This window comes from Octopus sinensis, linkage group LG10 (assembly GCF_006345805.1).
Source record: "Octopus sinensis linkage group LG10, ASM634580v1, whole genome shotgun sequence".
Lineage (NCBI taxonomy): Eukaryota > Metazoa > Mollusca > Cephalopoda > Octopoda > Octopodidae > Octopus > Octopus sinensis.
The window spans coordinates 65,033,939-65,050,463 of NC_043006.1; the positions used below are offsets into that span (position 1 = coordinate 65,033,939).

The window sequence follows — 16,525 nt, forward strand, 5'->3', positions numbered from 1 at the left end:
AATGTAAACACACCAACATCAGTCCACAAGAGGGGATGAAAATTGATTTGTGGTGCGATAAGTTAATAATTGACGTCACTAACATTCATGAAGAAAAGAAACGCTTGAAAATTCAAATATATCATAGAATAATTTTATCGCCAACAAAAAACATCTCGCCAAGGACAGTTCCTTTTTAACCCTGAAGAAGGGACTTGTATGTCCCGAAATATTGGACAAATATACGACCAAAGATTACCAGGTAATTTACTTTTAGTTTATGTTACCTCATCTTAAAATCTATTTGCATTGTTTGGCTTTTAAATCTTTCAATGTTATATTCCATATACAATGCTTCAAGCAAACTATAAAACCTTAATATATATATATAAAAGTGTAACCTGTGTGGCAATAAGTTTGCTTTCCAACAACACGGGCCCAGGTTCAGTCCTGCTGTGTGGCACCTTGGGCAAGTGTCAACCTTGGGCTGAACGAAGCCTTCTGAGTGGATTTGGGAGGCAGAAACTGAAGGAAGCCCACTGTGTGTGTATATACACATACATGTCTACGCATGTGTGTGTCTTTGCTTGTTCCTCATCACTGCTTGACAACTGGTGTTGGTGTGTTTACGTCCCCATAATTTAGCGGTTCGGTAAAAGACAGAGGTTGATTCAGTCGACTAAACTGTGTCAAGGTGATGCCCCAGCATGGCCACTGCCCAATGACTGAAACAAGTAAAAAAATAGAAGATATCTATCTCTCTATATATATGAATAAATAAAAATATGTAAAAGTTGCTGATATTTTACCAAAACATTTCTAAAGCCTCTTAATTATCTAAAACTTAGGTGTAATAAATCAGTGACCAGGTTGTGTAAAATAGAGGGTCAGAAATGGGCTTAAGTAGCAGCAAATTTTGACATGGAAGCAAAAAATTAAAGAGCACAGCATTAAATATGACAAAGGAAATGTTACTTCTGCAGTTATTGCAACACATGGTTATGGAACTCAAAGAGAAAGAAAGGAAAAAATAAAGAGAGAGATTGCAGCAAAGATATAAAAAAGAATGTAGGAGGCAAGAGTTCAGAAGAAATTGATGGAAGCTGTTCTCTGCTGGTAGAAAAAGTTAACAAAAAAAAAAAAAAATCAACAATTACCTTTCGATTAGAATTAGATACGAGATAAAAGGGTGAATTTTGGTGTGAAACTAGTTGAGTACGTTGTCGGTTGTGATTGTAGAGGATAAATAAATGCCAAATGATGAAGAGATGAATTAACAAGTAAAGAGAAACATACCTGGGGTACGGTCGCAAATTACACACCTGAGTAGGATAGCAAGTGTATTGATGAAAGAGAGAATTGGCTAGGGGTTAGTTGTCATAGTTACGGAAGACTGATGGGAAACATAATCACTCCAGAAGCGGAACCAAACAGGTTTCACTCCGTCCTTATGAAAACAAAAACTTAATCAAATATCCACAGGGCTTTTTGTAATTTCAAATTTTGATATATTTTTTAAAATATTTATTAAGAAAAAAATTCTTTTTTTTTTAAACAAGAATTGAATAGATTTGCCTTCTATAAAGATATATACACATACATTATATATATATATACCAGTCTTTGCAGAGAATACATTTTTTTTTTTCATTTTCTTCTTTCTGTCTTTTGCTAGAGATACTCAGTTTGTATGAATACATCAACCCCACAAACACACACACCTACACCACAGAACTCAAAATTCCAATAAGAGAGAAATCATGTCTTGCTTACATTCCTTGTCTTTCTTTTGAGACACAACAACTGGTGTCTTTTGGAGGTTAAATCTTTTGAATGAATTATTTTAGCAAAATATGAAAAAGAAAACTGCTAAAACTAAAAAGTTTAATTTTTAGATGGCTGTGTGTGTGTGTCTGTGGAGATGGTAAAAATATACAGAAAAAAAGGGACAAAAAATTAAAAACAAACAAAACAGGTTAATTGATCAATAATAATAATAATGGTTTAAAAAAAATCTGCTGAGTAAAATATAAAAATTAACATCAACTAAATGTTGCTACACACAGTGAACAAACATACCAACCTGTTTTAGTACTTATCCCAAGATGTGAGTAGGATAACCCACAGAGGCAAATTTGGATTGAGGAAACCACACACTAGGTAAGTAATCCAAAAAATAAACATGGCTGCAGCAAATGATTTTCTTTCTGATTATTTTTAAATTTCTTTTTTTTTTTCCTTTCATGTATTTGGTAGATATCCATCCCCCAGCTGTTTGCTACACTCCACTTAAAACAAACTAAAAAAAAAATAAAGGAACAAATGACTCTCAGAATGATAGTCGATGCATCACCATCATCATTCTTGTCATCATTACTACTGCCACCATTTCTTTCCTCTTTTTCTTCATTTTGGTTGTTGTAGTTTAAATTATGGTTGGGATATTGTTGCTGTGATTGATTAAATCTGCGTATGCACAAAATATATATGTATACATATGTATTTATATACACACATTGTTCTGGACTATGTATGCTAGTGTTTGAAGATAGATGCATGAGACAGCAAATGCACAGCACCATATTTATATGCATGCATGTACATTTACTAGAATGTGTGCATGTGTATATTTTGTATTTGTGTATACAGAAATACATTTATACTTCAATATTTCACATAACCAGTCACTCTGGGAGGTCACGTTTTCTTTTTTTTTTCTTTTGCTCATTTTGGTAAGCTGTGATCTCTTAATTGGTTCCAAGAATTTTATCAGAAAAGAAACATTTCTTCACATTTTGTTCCATTTCTTCATATACCTTGCATTTTTTTTTTGTATTTTTATAATTTTCCTTTTCTCATTCTCCATGGTCTCACTCGACCTCCATCTGCCTCTCTCTCTCTCTATTTCTAACTGACTGTTCCAGAACTTTCCATTATACAGACCAAGTTGAAGATGAATAACAAACAGGTCACTAGACTAAACATGTCTCCAAGATGGACCATTCTTAATCATGTGTGTCTCGTTCATTTGCTCAGAAATGTAGATGTTGGCACGATGGAAGAGAGAGAAAGAGAGAGAGAGAGAGAGAGAAGAGAAGAGGGAGCAAGAAACTCCAGAGATTATCCACAACCAGATTTTGGTATTGATGTTGTTGTTGTCGTTTCAGTTTCCCTTGGATTAACAGACTGTCTGTCAACTAATTCAAGGCGGCCAAAGACATTGGTAAATGAAAGGTCAACAAAGACACCCAAATAAATAATTATTGTCCACTTTCAACTCAGTAGTCAGTGGTCAAAAGTTGCTTCTCAAAAGAAATATTAAGCATATTCCAAGAGTTCTTCATATATATACATATATATATGTAATGGGTTTTCTTTGTGTCTTTTACATTAATGACCGTTTTTGCATGTGTATTCATTTCATTGTCCTTCTGTTTTAGTGTTTACTGGTAGTAATCCTTCTAGTTGCTTGGCCAGGTACACATAACATAATACAACTGTAAATCTCGATGGCAGTAAGGGGATAGGGGGCAGAAAAGGGGGTAAAAATGGAACAGAATTGCCAGAGATTTATTTTAGAAATGAAGCTATTTTTCCATATTTCAATTTCTTTCTTCAGATTTTTTTTTTTCTTCGTTTAAACCAAAACAGGAATTTTTACAATGGAACATACAGATTTCATAAAATAAATACAAGAGAAATTCTACAGATCATAATAATAATAATCATAGGTTTCAAAATAAGAGCTTTTTGCCCATCATAGGCAACACATACATAATAATAAGAATTACAATTTTTATAAAATTTTATAACATGGTTGTGTGATTCTGGGAAATCAATCAAGGATGATGGATTGTCACATTTGTTGGATTTTTGAAGATATGAAAGGCTTTTATAAAAAGCACTGGAAAGGACTGAAAGAGGAGAAAGGAGCACAAAAAAAAAAAAAGGAACACATTTGCAACTAGCCCCCTCCCTACCTTTTCAACTTACAAACCCTGCCAGGAAGTAACCGAAATATTGAAAATCTCAAATGTTTGTTGTGTGACTGATAACTTCATAAACCCTGACACAACAAATGTTGGGGAATTTGAAAATCAATACTGACAGAGAGAGAGAGAGAGATAAAATCAATTGAAGGGATATCATTAACATATCTGTGATAGATTCGAACTAAGATCAGAGTTGTAAATAAACTGAAATCTAGTTCCATTCTAACCACACTTTAGCTATCTACTAATATTGTTACGTCAGCATTAAAATACAAAATCTTACAAAAGGGTTGGGGGGGGGGAGAAAAAATAAAAAGTCACCATGTCTGAGAGGAATTCATATTGGCTTCAAATTTTGGCACAAGGTAACCAATTTTGAGGGGGGGGGCGTCAATTACATCAACCCCAGTATTAAACTGGTACTTAATTTATCAACACTGAAAAGATGAAAGGCAAAGTCAACCTCAGTGAAAGCTGAATGTAAAGACAAGACAAAATGCTGCCAAGCATTTCACCCATGATGCTAATAGTTCTGCCAGTTCGTCACCTTAAGAAGAATCTCATTTTAATAGCTTTAATAAAGTAGTTTTAACTGAGAATCAAAAACAACATTACTTATTCCTACTCTTAGATAGCCATTCCCATAATCATCAGCCTACAGAACTTCAAATTGTTATTTTAACAATTACAACTAGTAGATACCATCTGTTCAGTAGAAGTAAACACCTCTTGGCTGAGATAATAAGCTCAGCTTGCTAGGAGATGACTTCTTGTGGGGTAGTCAATACCCACAGAGGCCTAATGTCTTATTCTCAAAATTTGGGGAAAACATCAATTAATACAACAAGTATGAAGAGCACCGAAGATATTTCCCACACTGACCTGAGATACAAATCTTGCCATATTCATCATGAAGTTTCTAAACTCATGGATATTGTAAAAGGACAATATATAAATATCAGTGTATGTACACACACACAGATGCATACATACATATGTGTTTATGTATATGCATGTGTGTGTGTGTTTATATATATATATATATGCACATACACAGTCTAAACAGTGGTAGTTTAGAGGTTTACCAATAAGAAAGTCTAGTTAAATACTATTTTGAAGATATAAATACATAAACAAAGCTGTTCAAGAAAAAAAAAGTTAATTTAATTTTAATAATATATCCTAATATATTGGGATGCTGACAAATTGTATAAAAGAGTTCCTCAATATTAAGAGAATCTCAAACAGTTTTAGAAAGGAAGAAAAAAAAACATAGTGATGAATGACAGCTAGAGGATCAACATGTATGTCCCTACCTAAATCAGAATCACATTTAGAAACTATATATATATATATATATATATAAAGACATATAACAGATTCCAGAAAATTTATCTGCAATGATGGCATGATAAAATTTACATATATATGATGGGAACATAAATATTGCATACATACTCAAAGTAAATTTCCAAGAATACATTTAGAAGCAATTATGGTATATTTACATATGTTGACAATATGCAAACCAGGTAAATAAGCTCATTGCAAAATAATAATAATAATGGCTTCTAATTTAGGTACAAGGCCAGCAATTTTGAGTTGATACTGTCAACCTCAGTACTTAACTTGTACATTATTTTATCAACCCTGGAAGGACGAAAGGCAAAGTTGACCTCAGAACATAGAGCCAGAAGAAATACCACAAGGAATTCTGTCATTTTGATGACTCTACTAATCCATTGCCCTTAATAATAATAATAATATTAATAATAATAATAATAATAATAATAATAATAATAATAATAAAATTACATCTTTAACCATACAACTGACCATACCAAAAAATAGAAAAATACATCTAAATAAAAATGTTTTTTGCTAAAACACAGATACACACACACATAAACAAAAAAAAACCCTCAACTGAAATTGTAAATGGAATATTCTGGAAGGCACTTACTTTCACATTGCTTTAGTAACAACAACAAAAAGCATATGATGAAATATAAAGTTTAAATATGGTAGTACATAGTGTTTACATTTATATATAGCAGAGAAGCAAAAGAAATTTTTCTTACAATATGAATTGGGAGGAAGTTAACATTTGATAACAATTCATCAAGTTGTTGTGGATGTTAATCATCCAGAGAGGGGGGGGGGAATGCCAACACAAAGAAGCATACCACTTTAGGGTGAGAAAGAATAAATATGTTTGATTCAGGGAGTTAATAGCTAAACTAAAGAAAGCAAAGGTGCTCAGAGATATTTAACAAACTTTGAGAGTGTTAAGAGAGAAAAGGGACTCTCAATTTCTAATCGCACCTCATATTGGGAGGAAATAGTTACCTTTGTAATAGTGGTCAATTAGAGGGCATCACATGCCTTTGAAGAAACAAGATGTTGTGAAGAATATGAAACTTGCAAAATTGACATTCAGTCAGTGAAATAATTCAACTGGGGATTGAAACCAAATCACAGATTCAGCCAAACAGCAACGTACTTGTACTCTGTAGTTGTTCATGAGAGACAGAGTCAAGAGACAAGATCTTAGATGTCAAAGTAAAAATATATAAGTTTAGCTCTTTAGCATTTAAACTAGCCATATCCAGCCAAAATATTGACCTTTGTTTATGTTCAAACTGGCCAGATTTGGCCTCTCACACCTACTCTATAATATCATACTAAAAGTTGGAAGTTACCTCATCAAAACCCCAAGGCTATAAAATAAAACATGATTAAGCCAAAACAATATGAATAAATAAGCATTATGTTTAGTCATGTACTTCATGCCATAATGCCTAACAACTCAAGGCTTTCTTTTAAATAGTGATAATTGTTTCAAATTTTGAAACAAGGATAACAATTTTGAAGATAGCAGAGATGTAGGTGATTATATTGATCCCAGGACTCAACTGGTAGCTTTATCAACTGTAAAGACAGATGAAATGCCGATAAGAGTTTGCCTGGTATGAAAATAACTTCTGCCAGCTCGCTACCTTGATCCATCACCCTAATAATAATAATAACAAAAACAATTTCTTATTCAAATACAAAGCTTGATTCTTATAAGTATGGGGGTACAATTGATGGCACTTGGCCAATTTAATTTTATAAACTCTGGAATGATAAATAATAAATTTGGCCTTGGTATTACAACATACCTTAAGACATTCACTAACTACAGTTTTATGCTTTAAAAAGAAAAAATTAAATTTCTGATTAGTTATATATATATATATATATATATACATATATATATATATATATATATATATATATATATATACATACACACAAATAAATACATATATATAATGTATGTATGTATGTATGTATGTATGATATATATATATATATATATATATATACATGTGCATACATACACATATGTGTATGTGTGCATGTCTATAGACACATATGATGCAGTAAAGATGGGTTTTTCTTTCAAAGTGTTGAACCAAAGAAGACAGAAATATCTAATATCTAGTGAATTGGTGGAAGACAGTTGGTGTGCTTCTTTGAGGGCCAAAGGAAATAAGACAACACTGCTTTGTGGGAAGATTTTATTCAGCGCAATATAAAGAATCTTTTTGAAAAATTAATCCAAATGAACAGAAATATTTCAAACATGAGATTACATCCATGTAGTCAAGTCTTTACATGTGTTTGTACAAACAGTTATGTTTACAAATATAATTATAATAATAATAATAATAATAATAATGATGATAATAATAATAATAATACACACACACACACACCAGTTCAGGTAAACTCAAATTTACCCTTCTAGTCTTATTTCAAAGCACACACACACACACACACACATACATACATGACCTATTAGAGAGATCAGCTGGTACATCAGTCTGGGGCATATAGAGCCAAGTAGGGACTTGTGAATATCTGACAGGAGCCTCCCATCTTAAACACACACATACATACACACAGAGCCTTCTTGAATTTCTGAAAGAGAAAGAGTACACTGCTCACTTCTGAAAGCAATCTTGCTTCACCTTGCAAAATTTCTCTTTGAGGCCCTGCACACACACACATCAATTTAAATAGTTATTACTGTATTTGCAATAGATTGTCCTTTACAAAACAATCCATCTGCTATAACACTTTTACACACACACACTACAATTGTTAAAAAAAAAAATTTTCAAACACCAGAGGAGGATTAATTTGTTTAAAGCTGAAAAGAAAATCTTCCAAGTTAAACAAGAGCACATTGAGCCATTAATTTATATTCAACTTCATCATTATCATTATTAAATAATCTATGGTCACCAACTGCTGATTATATCCCCATGTCCTTCATCACCAAAAGAAAAAAAAAATGGAGGAAAAAAAAAAAGCTTAGTGGCACTGTAAGAAATTATTAATCATCTCAAAACATTCTATTATTATTATTATTATTATTATTTTCTTCTTTATTTCAGATTTGGTGCAACACAACTATGAAGATGGAAAAATGCAACATTTCAAAGAATGTCCTCCCCCAACCCCTCTCTCCCTCTGTCCCCCGCCCCCAGGTTAAGAGATTTAGAATCAATGTTAGCAATCCAATGATGAGAGTTGAAATGCAAATTTTAAAAGAAAATAATCCAAAGAAAAAAAAAAAAAATTCACACATACGATTATTGAGCCATAAATTTGTATTGAAATAACAAAACGAATTAGCAAAGGGTGAGGAAGAATTTTTCACAGAAGTTCATGGAGACCCACATCAAAAGAACTTTGACCTCCACCATAAGTGACAAGGTTTGAAAGAATTTCAACAGAGTGGGAAAATGAGAGAAAGCGTAAAGACCATGCTATTTCCAAAAAGAAGCTAGTGCTGTTATTCCTGCCAGGACTTGAACCCCTCACTTCTCAATATCCCTAACTAATTGCCAATTACAAATACACACACAGGCCCACACACAAATATGTATATATATATATATATATATATATATATATACACACACACACACACACACATATATATAATAAAATAAAATGTTTAAAAGCTTTTATCCACAACTAGCAATGTATGAGGTTGTCATACAAATGAGGGCGGCTCAGTCTTATACACGCATGTCCATGTTATACTCACTGGGATAAGGAAATAACAGTGATGCATACAAAATATTAGTGACCGCCAATGTTAGCAAGCTGACAAGAGATGGGAGACAAGAAAAAGCCAGGCAGAGACAGTATTACCAATAGAAGCAGGGTTTTTTTTGTGCTGCATTTAAAAAAAAAAAGCTATGGCCAGCACAAGAGGGTCAATTGAAAAAGGATGTGAAGCAAAGGGAATAGCAGCAAGTCATGAACAGGGATAGCATTTTGGCCAAGGAACAGCTTGTGAAACCAATCCAAGCAACATGTTAATGAATGAGAATCAACTTTTACATATTCTATGTTTCAATTTTGACATAGGAATGTATTTTCAATAAAAAAAAAAAAAATTCAAGTAAATCCAAAAGTCTTATATATCACAAGGATAGTATTGACTGTAACTTTGAAGTTTTGGTTTGCTTAGCTTAAAACCTCAAAGTCACTATCAACATCATTCTTGTTAGAGAATAATAAATATACATTATTTAAATTTGACAACTATTTGTCCTCATCTTGTTTGTTATTAACACAACGTTCCGGCTGATATACCTTCCAGCCTTCATCAGGTGTCTTGGGGAAATTTTGAACCTGAGAACCCAGGTTTGAAATTTCCCCAAGACACCTGATAAAGGCTGGAGGGTATATCAGCCGAAACATTGTGTTAATAACAAACAAGATGAAGACAAATATCCATCAATTGTAAATAATGTAAATAATATACATAATTCCTCGTCTCTTAAATATAGAACAATAATAAATATGTACTCAACTAAAACAAATTGTGTAATTCTTCAGTTTAGATTTAAATTGCTTTTTATTATAACTTGACATAAAAACAAACATTACTATGTGTGTGTGTGTGTGTCTATGTGTGTGGATGCTATAAAAATATGGCTATAGTGTGTGTGTCTGTTTCTAAGTGTTCTCTCAACTTTGATCATTTTTGTTGATATGTCAAGCAACAGTTTCAAAGTGTTCATAAATTGTACAAACATTTTCAACTTAGGTTTCGAAATGTGTCTCACGCACTTACCCTAAATTCCAATCACCTTTATTCTGCACTTCTTACGCAGAAAACGAGTGAATGAAACACACTGGATGTGCAACAAAATCACCATAGAGCATCAGTGTGTGGATATTTTGAAAAGAAAACAATAAAACATATGTAAATCAGAAAAATCTTGATGGCAAGCTATTCAATATGTACCATAATAATACAGTCCATAGCACATTACCTCAGTGAAGAGCTGTCTAACATATCTTTGTGACACATATGTAGGCAATGCATTCAAGATTATCCAACCTAGATTATCTTTTTTGATATTGTTATTGTTGTTATTATTATTAATATTATTATTATGATTAAACTAATTTATTGTTACTTAAATATAATAAAATGAAATTTTAATTTAGTGTATTTTCACAAATTGTTAGTCTTCAAGTGGAGCATGCAGGAGAGAGAGAAAAAGGTAGAGGAGAAACAGGGGCTATCTGGTTAAAGAAACAAAAAAATAGAGAGCGGGGGAGGATGAGGCATGGACGGAGGGAGAGGAAGAGAGAAAGAGACTTTTTAACAGCTTCAAACGAGACAATTTCAAATGACATTTCATCAAGAAATCATTTACACTAGTGTTATTGGTTTATATATTCTATATATATTTACATATATATATATATGTGTGTGTGTATATATATATATATACACACACACATGTACATAGAGTTATATATATATATGTGTGTGTGTGTGGAGAGAGAGAGAGAGAGAGAGAGAGAAGTGTGATAAACAGTGCCTTTCTTATGTTATAGAATGTTCTCTATACACTCATAGCTGATCACTCAACCAACACTTCAATCCAGCAAGTGTGTATAATGTATAGAGCACTGGGTTTCATTTCTTTTAAATTTTTCTCTCTTTTGCCATTATGTTTAGAATCTGTCATCTCTGCTTTTACTAGCCATACACAAATACACACACACACATAGACGAAGAAGAAAAAAAATGATAATAAATAAAATGAAACAGAAAGGAAAAAAAAAAAGGAGGGGGCAATAAAAAAAAGTGGGGCAGAAGTACAAGAGCTTTCAGAGGGGTAAAACAAAAAAAAAAAAAAAAAAACAACAAAAACAAAGAATGAAAATGTGAAATAAAGAAAAAAAGAGGGTTTGTGGAATGGTTAAAAAGTGGCATTAAATAAGTAAATATTATAAAAAAAGAAATGGGGGGGGGGGATAATAACAAATATAATAAACAGGAATCAGGAAAAAAATAATAATAATAAATCAAATATAAAAAAAGGTAAATAGTGACCAAGTGAAGTAGTTTGCTCATCCATAACCACAAGCAGAGAGAATTTTCCAATGAAGAAGACTTACAACAAAAATATATTTCTGGTCAAGGTCTCAGCCAACTGGAAGATAAACAAGGCAGAGAAAAGAGATGTGAGAAATTAAAATCTGTCGCGAAATGTAGAAGACGCAGGTAAGCAGTGAAACGGTGAATGGAGGGGGGTGAATAACAGGGGCAGGTGCAGTGAGATCTGTGAGGTGAAGCATAGTGGTGGTGGTGGGGGGGGATGAAAACTCTGAGTTAGAGCTGGCTGGTAAGGCAGTGAGGGATTCTGTGATGAGGAAAAGCAACAAATGATTTTTATGAATTTTATCAGGAACAGAAAGACATGGAGTATAGAAGTGTGTGCTTTGTGTATGTGGTTTTATTAATTTGCAGGTGGAGAGTGGAAGGACCAGCACACAGTCAAGGAATGCACCACACATTTAACTGCTCTAAATGTCTTCCTCAATCCCAAGCTTCAAACCTATTCTTGAGGAGTCGTCAAAAGGAAAGTCTGAATTCAGAATGTAACAAGATAATTAAAAATGTTGAAATTCTCATTTTCTGGGTTGTTTCAGCAACTCTACTATTCTGGGATAAAATAAAATGAGAGCTTTCTTTATGAAAATCTATAAGTAGAAAGAATAAAGGGAAGAGTACATTAATGCCAAATATTTAATGACCTTCTGGGGTCATAAAATTTGATACCAGCCTCGGCCTGAATGCCAGGTCCAAAACCAGGAAGGAAATTTGAACTCAGATAGATGAAGCAACAGAAAGATACCATAATGTAGTCTGTCCCACTTTGAATAAATGTGAAATCTGGATGTCTGTCAGAGGTGGATACAGAAACAAATGAATAAAACACACAGCTGGATGGTTAAGTTTTTAGAAAAACATGTTCAGTCAGTTCACATCAAAGCAGCAACAACAACCACCACAGGTACAAGAACATTAAATAAGAGGGAGCAACGTGAACTGACCAATTTGGTGTGGTGTGAGAGTGCTGTATTCCATACGAACCTACAATTTCACTTAAGTGATTTGGGATTTGGAATGAATTGCACTGGGGAGTTGATGCTACTTTTAGGTTATCCGTTACTAGGTCAGCCACTCTTAAGTATCGGCACTGTGATGTAGGAATCTAATGTAAGCAAACAGCAGTAGAAGATGAGAGGGAGGGGTGATAGAGTGAAGAGAGAAGTGGGGAGAAAATCAAGGAAGAAAAGATGAGAAAGAAAAAAAGCATTAGAACTTTTGAAGAAGAGAGTAATTTAACAAGTGCCTTAAAGCAAACTCTATTTGAATCAGATGTGTAAGAGAAACCAAAGTTTGAGATAAAGACCAAACTGTTAATAGCAGCTGTGTGTTACAGGTTAAGAGCGTCACTATTGTTAACAAAGTTTAATTAGTAGGCTAATGAGACGTTATGATATCTATAAATTGAGATACATTGTATGAGCCGGAATCCAAAGAGAACCAGTTCCCAGCTGGATAAGAAGGCAGCCTACTTTAGCTGCATTCCCCAATTATGTGATCACTAATCTTTGACAACAGAAAATGATCAGAAAGAGAACTGCAGAAAAGGGTAGAATAAATGATTTCTTGGTAGCTATTGTTTTGAAGAGAAAATATAGTATAATTGTTATAGAGAAGAAGTAGTACAGCCTGGCAGGTGTATTGAGGAGAAAATGGTGGTCTGGTTCTTATAGAAAATATAGCTGGGGATAATGGTGAAAGAAGGTATAAACTGATTGTCACAGAGAGTAAAAGACACTCTGGTTATTAAAGAAAGAATAGTCTAGCTAATAATGTTTACAAATCTTGGCATTATGCCAACAATTTTTGGGGGAAGGTTAAGTTGACTACACTGGTCCCAATATTCAACTGGTATTTAATGACTCTGAAGGGATGAAAGGCAAAGTCAACCTAGGCAGAACCTGGGCCCTGAACATAAAATGCCAGAACAAATGCTGTTTTTCCAGTCTAGCTAATAACGCCCACATATTACTAATACTGACACCTGCCACAAAGTTCTTGTCAGGGAATTAGGCATTGTAAAATAGTTGGTGGAACAAAGACCCTGCTAAACATGCCTGTTGAATGAATTGTAATTTACCCTAAAGTCTAAAATTTAACAGATATGATACACATGCATCATTTTCTATGATTAATGAAATCACATACAACAGTTTCAACTTGGAATTGAAGCCAAGTCATTAACTATGCACAAACTACAAAAAAAAAAAGCCCCAAAAAACATAAGAATAATAACCATAATAAAAATTTAAATAATAATAATAATATAATAATAATAATAATAATAATAAAATAAATTACAAATACACTATGGTACTTGTATGGCACACACTCACATAAATAGTTACATTTGCAAACAATAGTGAAATACAAGAGACAAGATGGGATGAAATCATGTGCTGCTGTTGTTATTATTACTACTATTATGACTACTACATGATATTTAAAACAAAGAATAAAAGGTAAAAACAGAATAATGGTCAGTGTAATGGCTGATGGATAAAGGAATAAGAAAGAAAATCTAAAAAAAAAAAAGAACAACAAAAAACAATAAGAAAGCAGAAATAAATGATACATGTATGGTTCTGCAGAGAAAAAGGAAAGTTTTGAACAAAGCTGCCAATCCAAGAACAGATAAGGTGGACAGTGCCATGGATGTAACACACATTGTTGGGAGAAAGTTTTTGTGGTGATGGAGGTGATGAAAGATTTTTGTGGTGAGGTGATGGAGGGAAGAAGAGGTGATAATGATAACAATAGCAATAATAATGATGATAAAGTCATTTAAGATTGAAAAAACATAATCCTCCTCTCTTCAACATTTCAACACATTTTTTCTTTCTTTCTTTTTTTTTGGCTTAAATAAGAACATTAATAGGAAACAAATTGCCAGAGTTGTTAGAGACTGATCAAATAGTTGGGGGTAAACGTTTTAGGCTCTCTGCAGAATGAGTTCAAATTCTGGTACGATCAGCTTTGTTTTTTATTTCTTTGGGGGATGACAAACTAAAGACTTTGTCTAGAGCAACAAATTACCAGAATTGTTAGAGCATCAGATGATATGCCTTGTGGAATTTGCTGGCTCTATTTCCTTGTATTCTCAGTTTTTGGAGGGGAGACACTACCATCAGAGACTAGGGAGCTTTTAGCAGAGTCAAGTCTCTGGTTTGAAGCTAACTATCCCATTTCTTCTAGTTACTCTTGCCCTTCATTCCCTGACTAAATGACAAATATTGAAATTAACCAACACTCTCTTTCTTTTAAACACACACATTTGAGAATACAAATGGAGAAAAAGTACTCCATACATGTAATTAAGCATATATTTGTTTGAAGCCACCTATTTTAAGGGAGGTAACATAGCCATCATTTGCATGCGAGTAAGGCTTGGAAGAATGTACCATGCTTTCTTTGCTTTTAGCGCCTTGTAGTCAGAAGTAGACTCAAAATAAATGATCTCCCACCACCACACTCAGCTCTCACTCTTGATGCAAAGAAACATCAAGAATGTGACAGTTGGTGAGAGAGAAAAAGAGAGCAGGGAACTGTAGCTGCACTCAGCTGGGACTAATTTCCAGCTCAACAAACCGAAGTAAGGATACAGTGCATCACTTGGCATCAAACTCATGACCCAACATCTGAACCACTCAGCTACCTTCAATACTTACTGACACCAGAGGAATAAAATACAAAACTGAACTCTCGAGAATTTAACCAGAACATAAAAGGGAGGTAATCAAATACAGAGCATTGACCCAATACTTGACCGGCACTGATGTTATTGGACCCCAAAAGGATGAAAAGCAAAGTTGACCTTGGCAGAATTTGAACTCGGAACATAGAGAGGTGAAATGTCACTAAGCAGTTTGTCTGAAAGGTTAGCAGTTCCGCCAACTTGCTGCCTCAATAATGATAATAATAATAATACTACTAATAATAATAATGGTTTCAAATTTTGCCACAAGAGCAGCCACTTTGGGGCTGAGTCAATTGCATCAACCCCAGTGTCTTTCATCCCCAAAAAGATGAAAGGCAAAGTTGACCTTGGCAGAATTTGAACTCAGAATGTAGCAGCAGACAAAATACTGCTAAGCATTTCACCTGACATACTAACGATTCTGCCAGCTTGCCACCAGAATGATAATAATAATAATAATAAGGCTCGAAATTTTGGGGGAGGTGGGGCAGTCAATTACATCAATCCCAGTGCGTAATTAATACTCAATTTATCGACTCCCAAAAGGATGAAAGGCAAAGTCAACCTCGGCAGAATTTGAACTCAGAATGTAAAGACAGATGGAATACCGCCAAGCATTTTGCCCAGAGCACTAACAATTCTGCCAGCTCACCACCATCATAATAATAATAATAATAATAATAATCATAATAAAATGATACAAACAGAATTACATGAACATGGGAGGTGGAAGTGGGTGGGATGGGTTTGTTTTAAATTTTTGGATTGGAAGCAGAGTTCATACATACATGTTTTATTACTGTCAGTCTTTGTTGTTTTTTCTGTTGTTTATTTGTTTTTCTCCCTTTAACCAGCAAATTGTTTTTCACATTTACAGAAAAGTAGTAGCCAAGTCTTCTTCTTCTTTTTCTTCTTTTCTTGTCTTCTTTCTTCTTATATATAATTTCTTTGAGAGGAGCGGGGGGTTAATAATTATAATTTTCTTTTTGGAAATTTCTCATTTATTTAATTAAATTTTATTTTCTTGGTTAAGTATCAGCGCAATTTTGTTGTTTTGGTTGGTTGTTATTTTGGGGCAGGAAGGGGGCTTCTTTTTGCTTCTCCTTTTTTTTTGTTTTAAAAATTTTTGAACATTTTTTTTTTTTATTTTTACTTTAATTATTGTTTTTTTAATAAATTTCCACTTTTTCAATGTCTATTTGCTTTCGAAATCCTGAAAAAGTTCCAGAACCAAAGTACCAACTGAATAACATTTAGGAAAAAAAAAGACAAAAAGAAACAAGAGAGAATGGGGAGAGAGAGAGAGAAAGAAAAAATGAAAGAGAAGGAAAAAGGGTGAGGAAATATAGAAGGAATGAAAAAGAAATTAAAATT

At 33.4% G+C, this 16,525-nt stretch overlaps 1 protein-coding gene and 1 long non-coding RNA gene across 5 annotated transcripts in view; both read right to left on the bottom strand.

Moving 5' to 3' along the window:
* LOC118765152 overlaps positions 1-5,003 on the bottom strand; it is a 46,170-nt gene extending 41,167 nt beyond the window's left edge. The window contains exon 1 of the long non-coding RNA XR_005001015.1: positions 2,063-5,003. This is a non-coding gene — a long non-coding RNA (uncharacterized LOC118765152). The remainder of the gene's footprint in view (positions 1-2,062) is intronic.
* A 5,833-nt stretch (positions 5,004-10,836) lies between these two features.
* LOC115216462 (cyclin-dependent kinase 12-like) overlaps positions 10,837-16,525 on the bottom strand; it is a 135,520-nt gene continuing 129,831 nt past the window's right edge. For 2 of the 4 annotated variants that reach the window (XM_029785821.2, XM_029785820.2), the window contains exon 11: positions 10,837-11,494. In XM_029785821.2, the coding sequence (XP_029641681.1) occupies positions 11,456-11,494 (39 nt within the window). In that variant the 3' untranslated portion in view covers positions 10,837-11,455. Of the gene's footprint in view, positions 11,495-16,144; positions 16,365-16,525 lie in introns of those variants that run through there. The other 2 variants (XM_036506739.1, XM_036506738.1) reach the window with 2 other exon arrangements.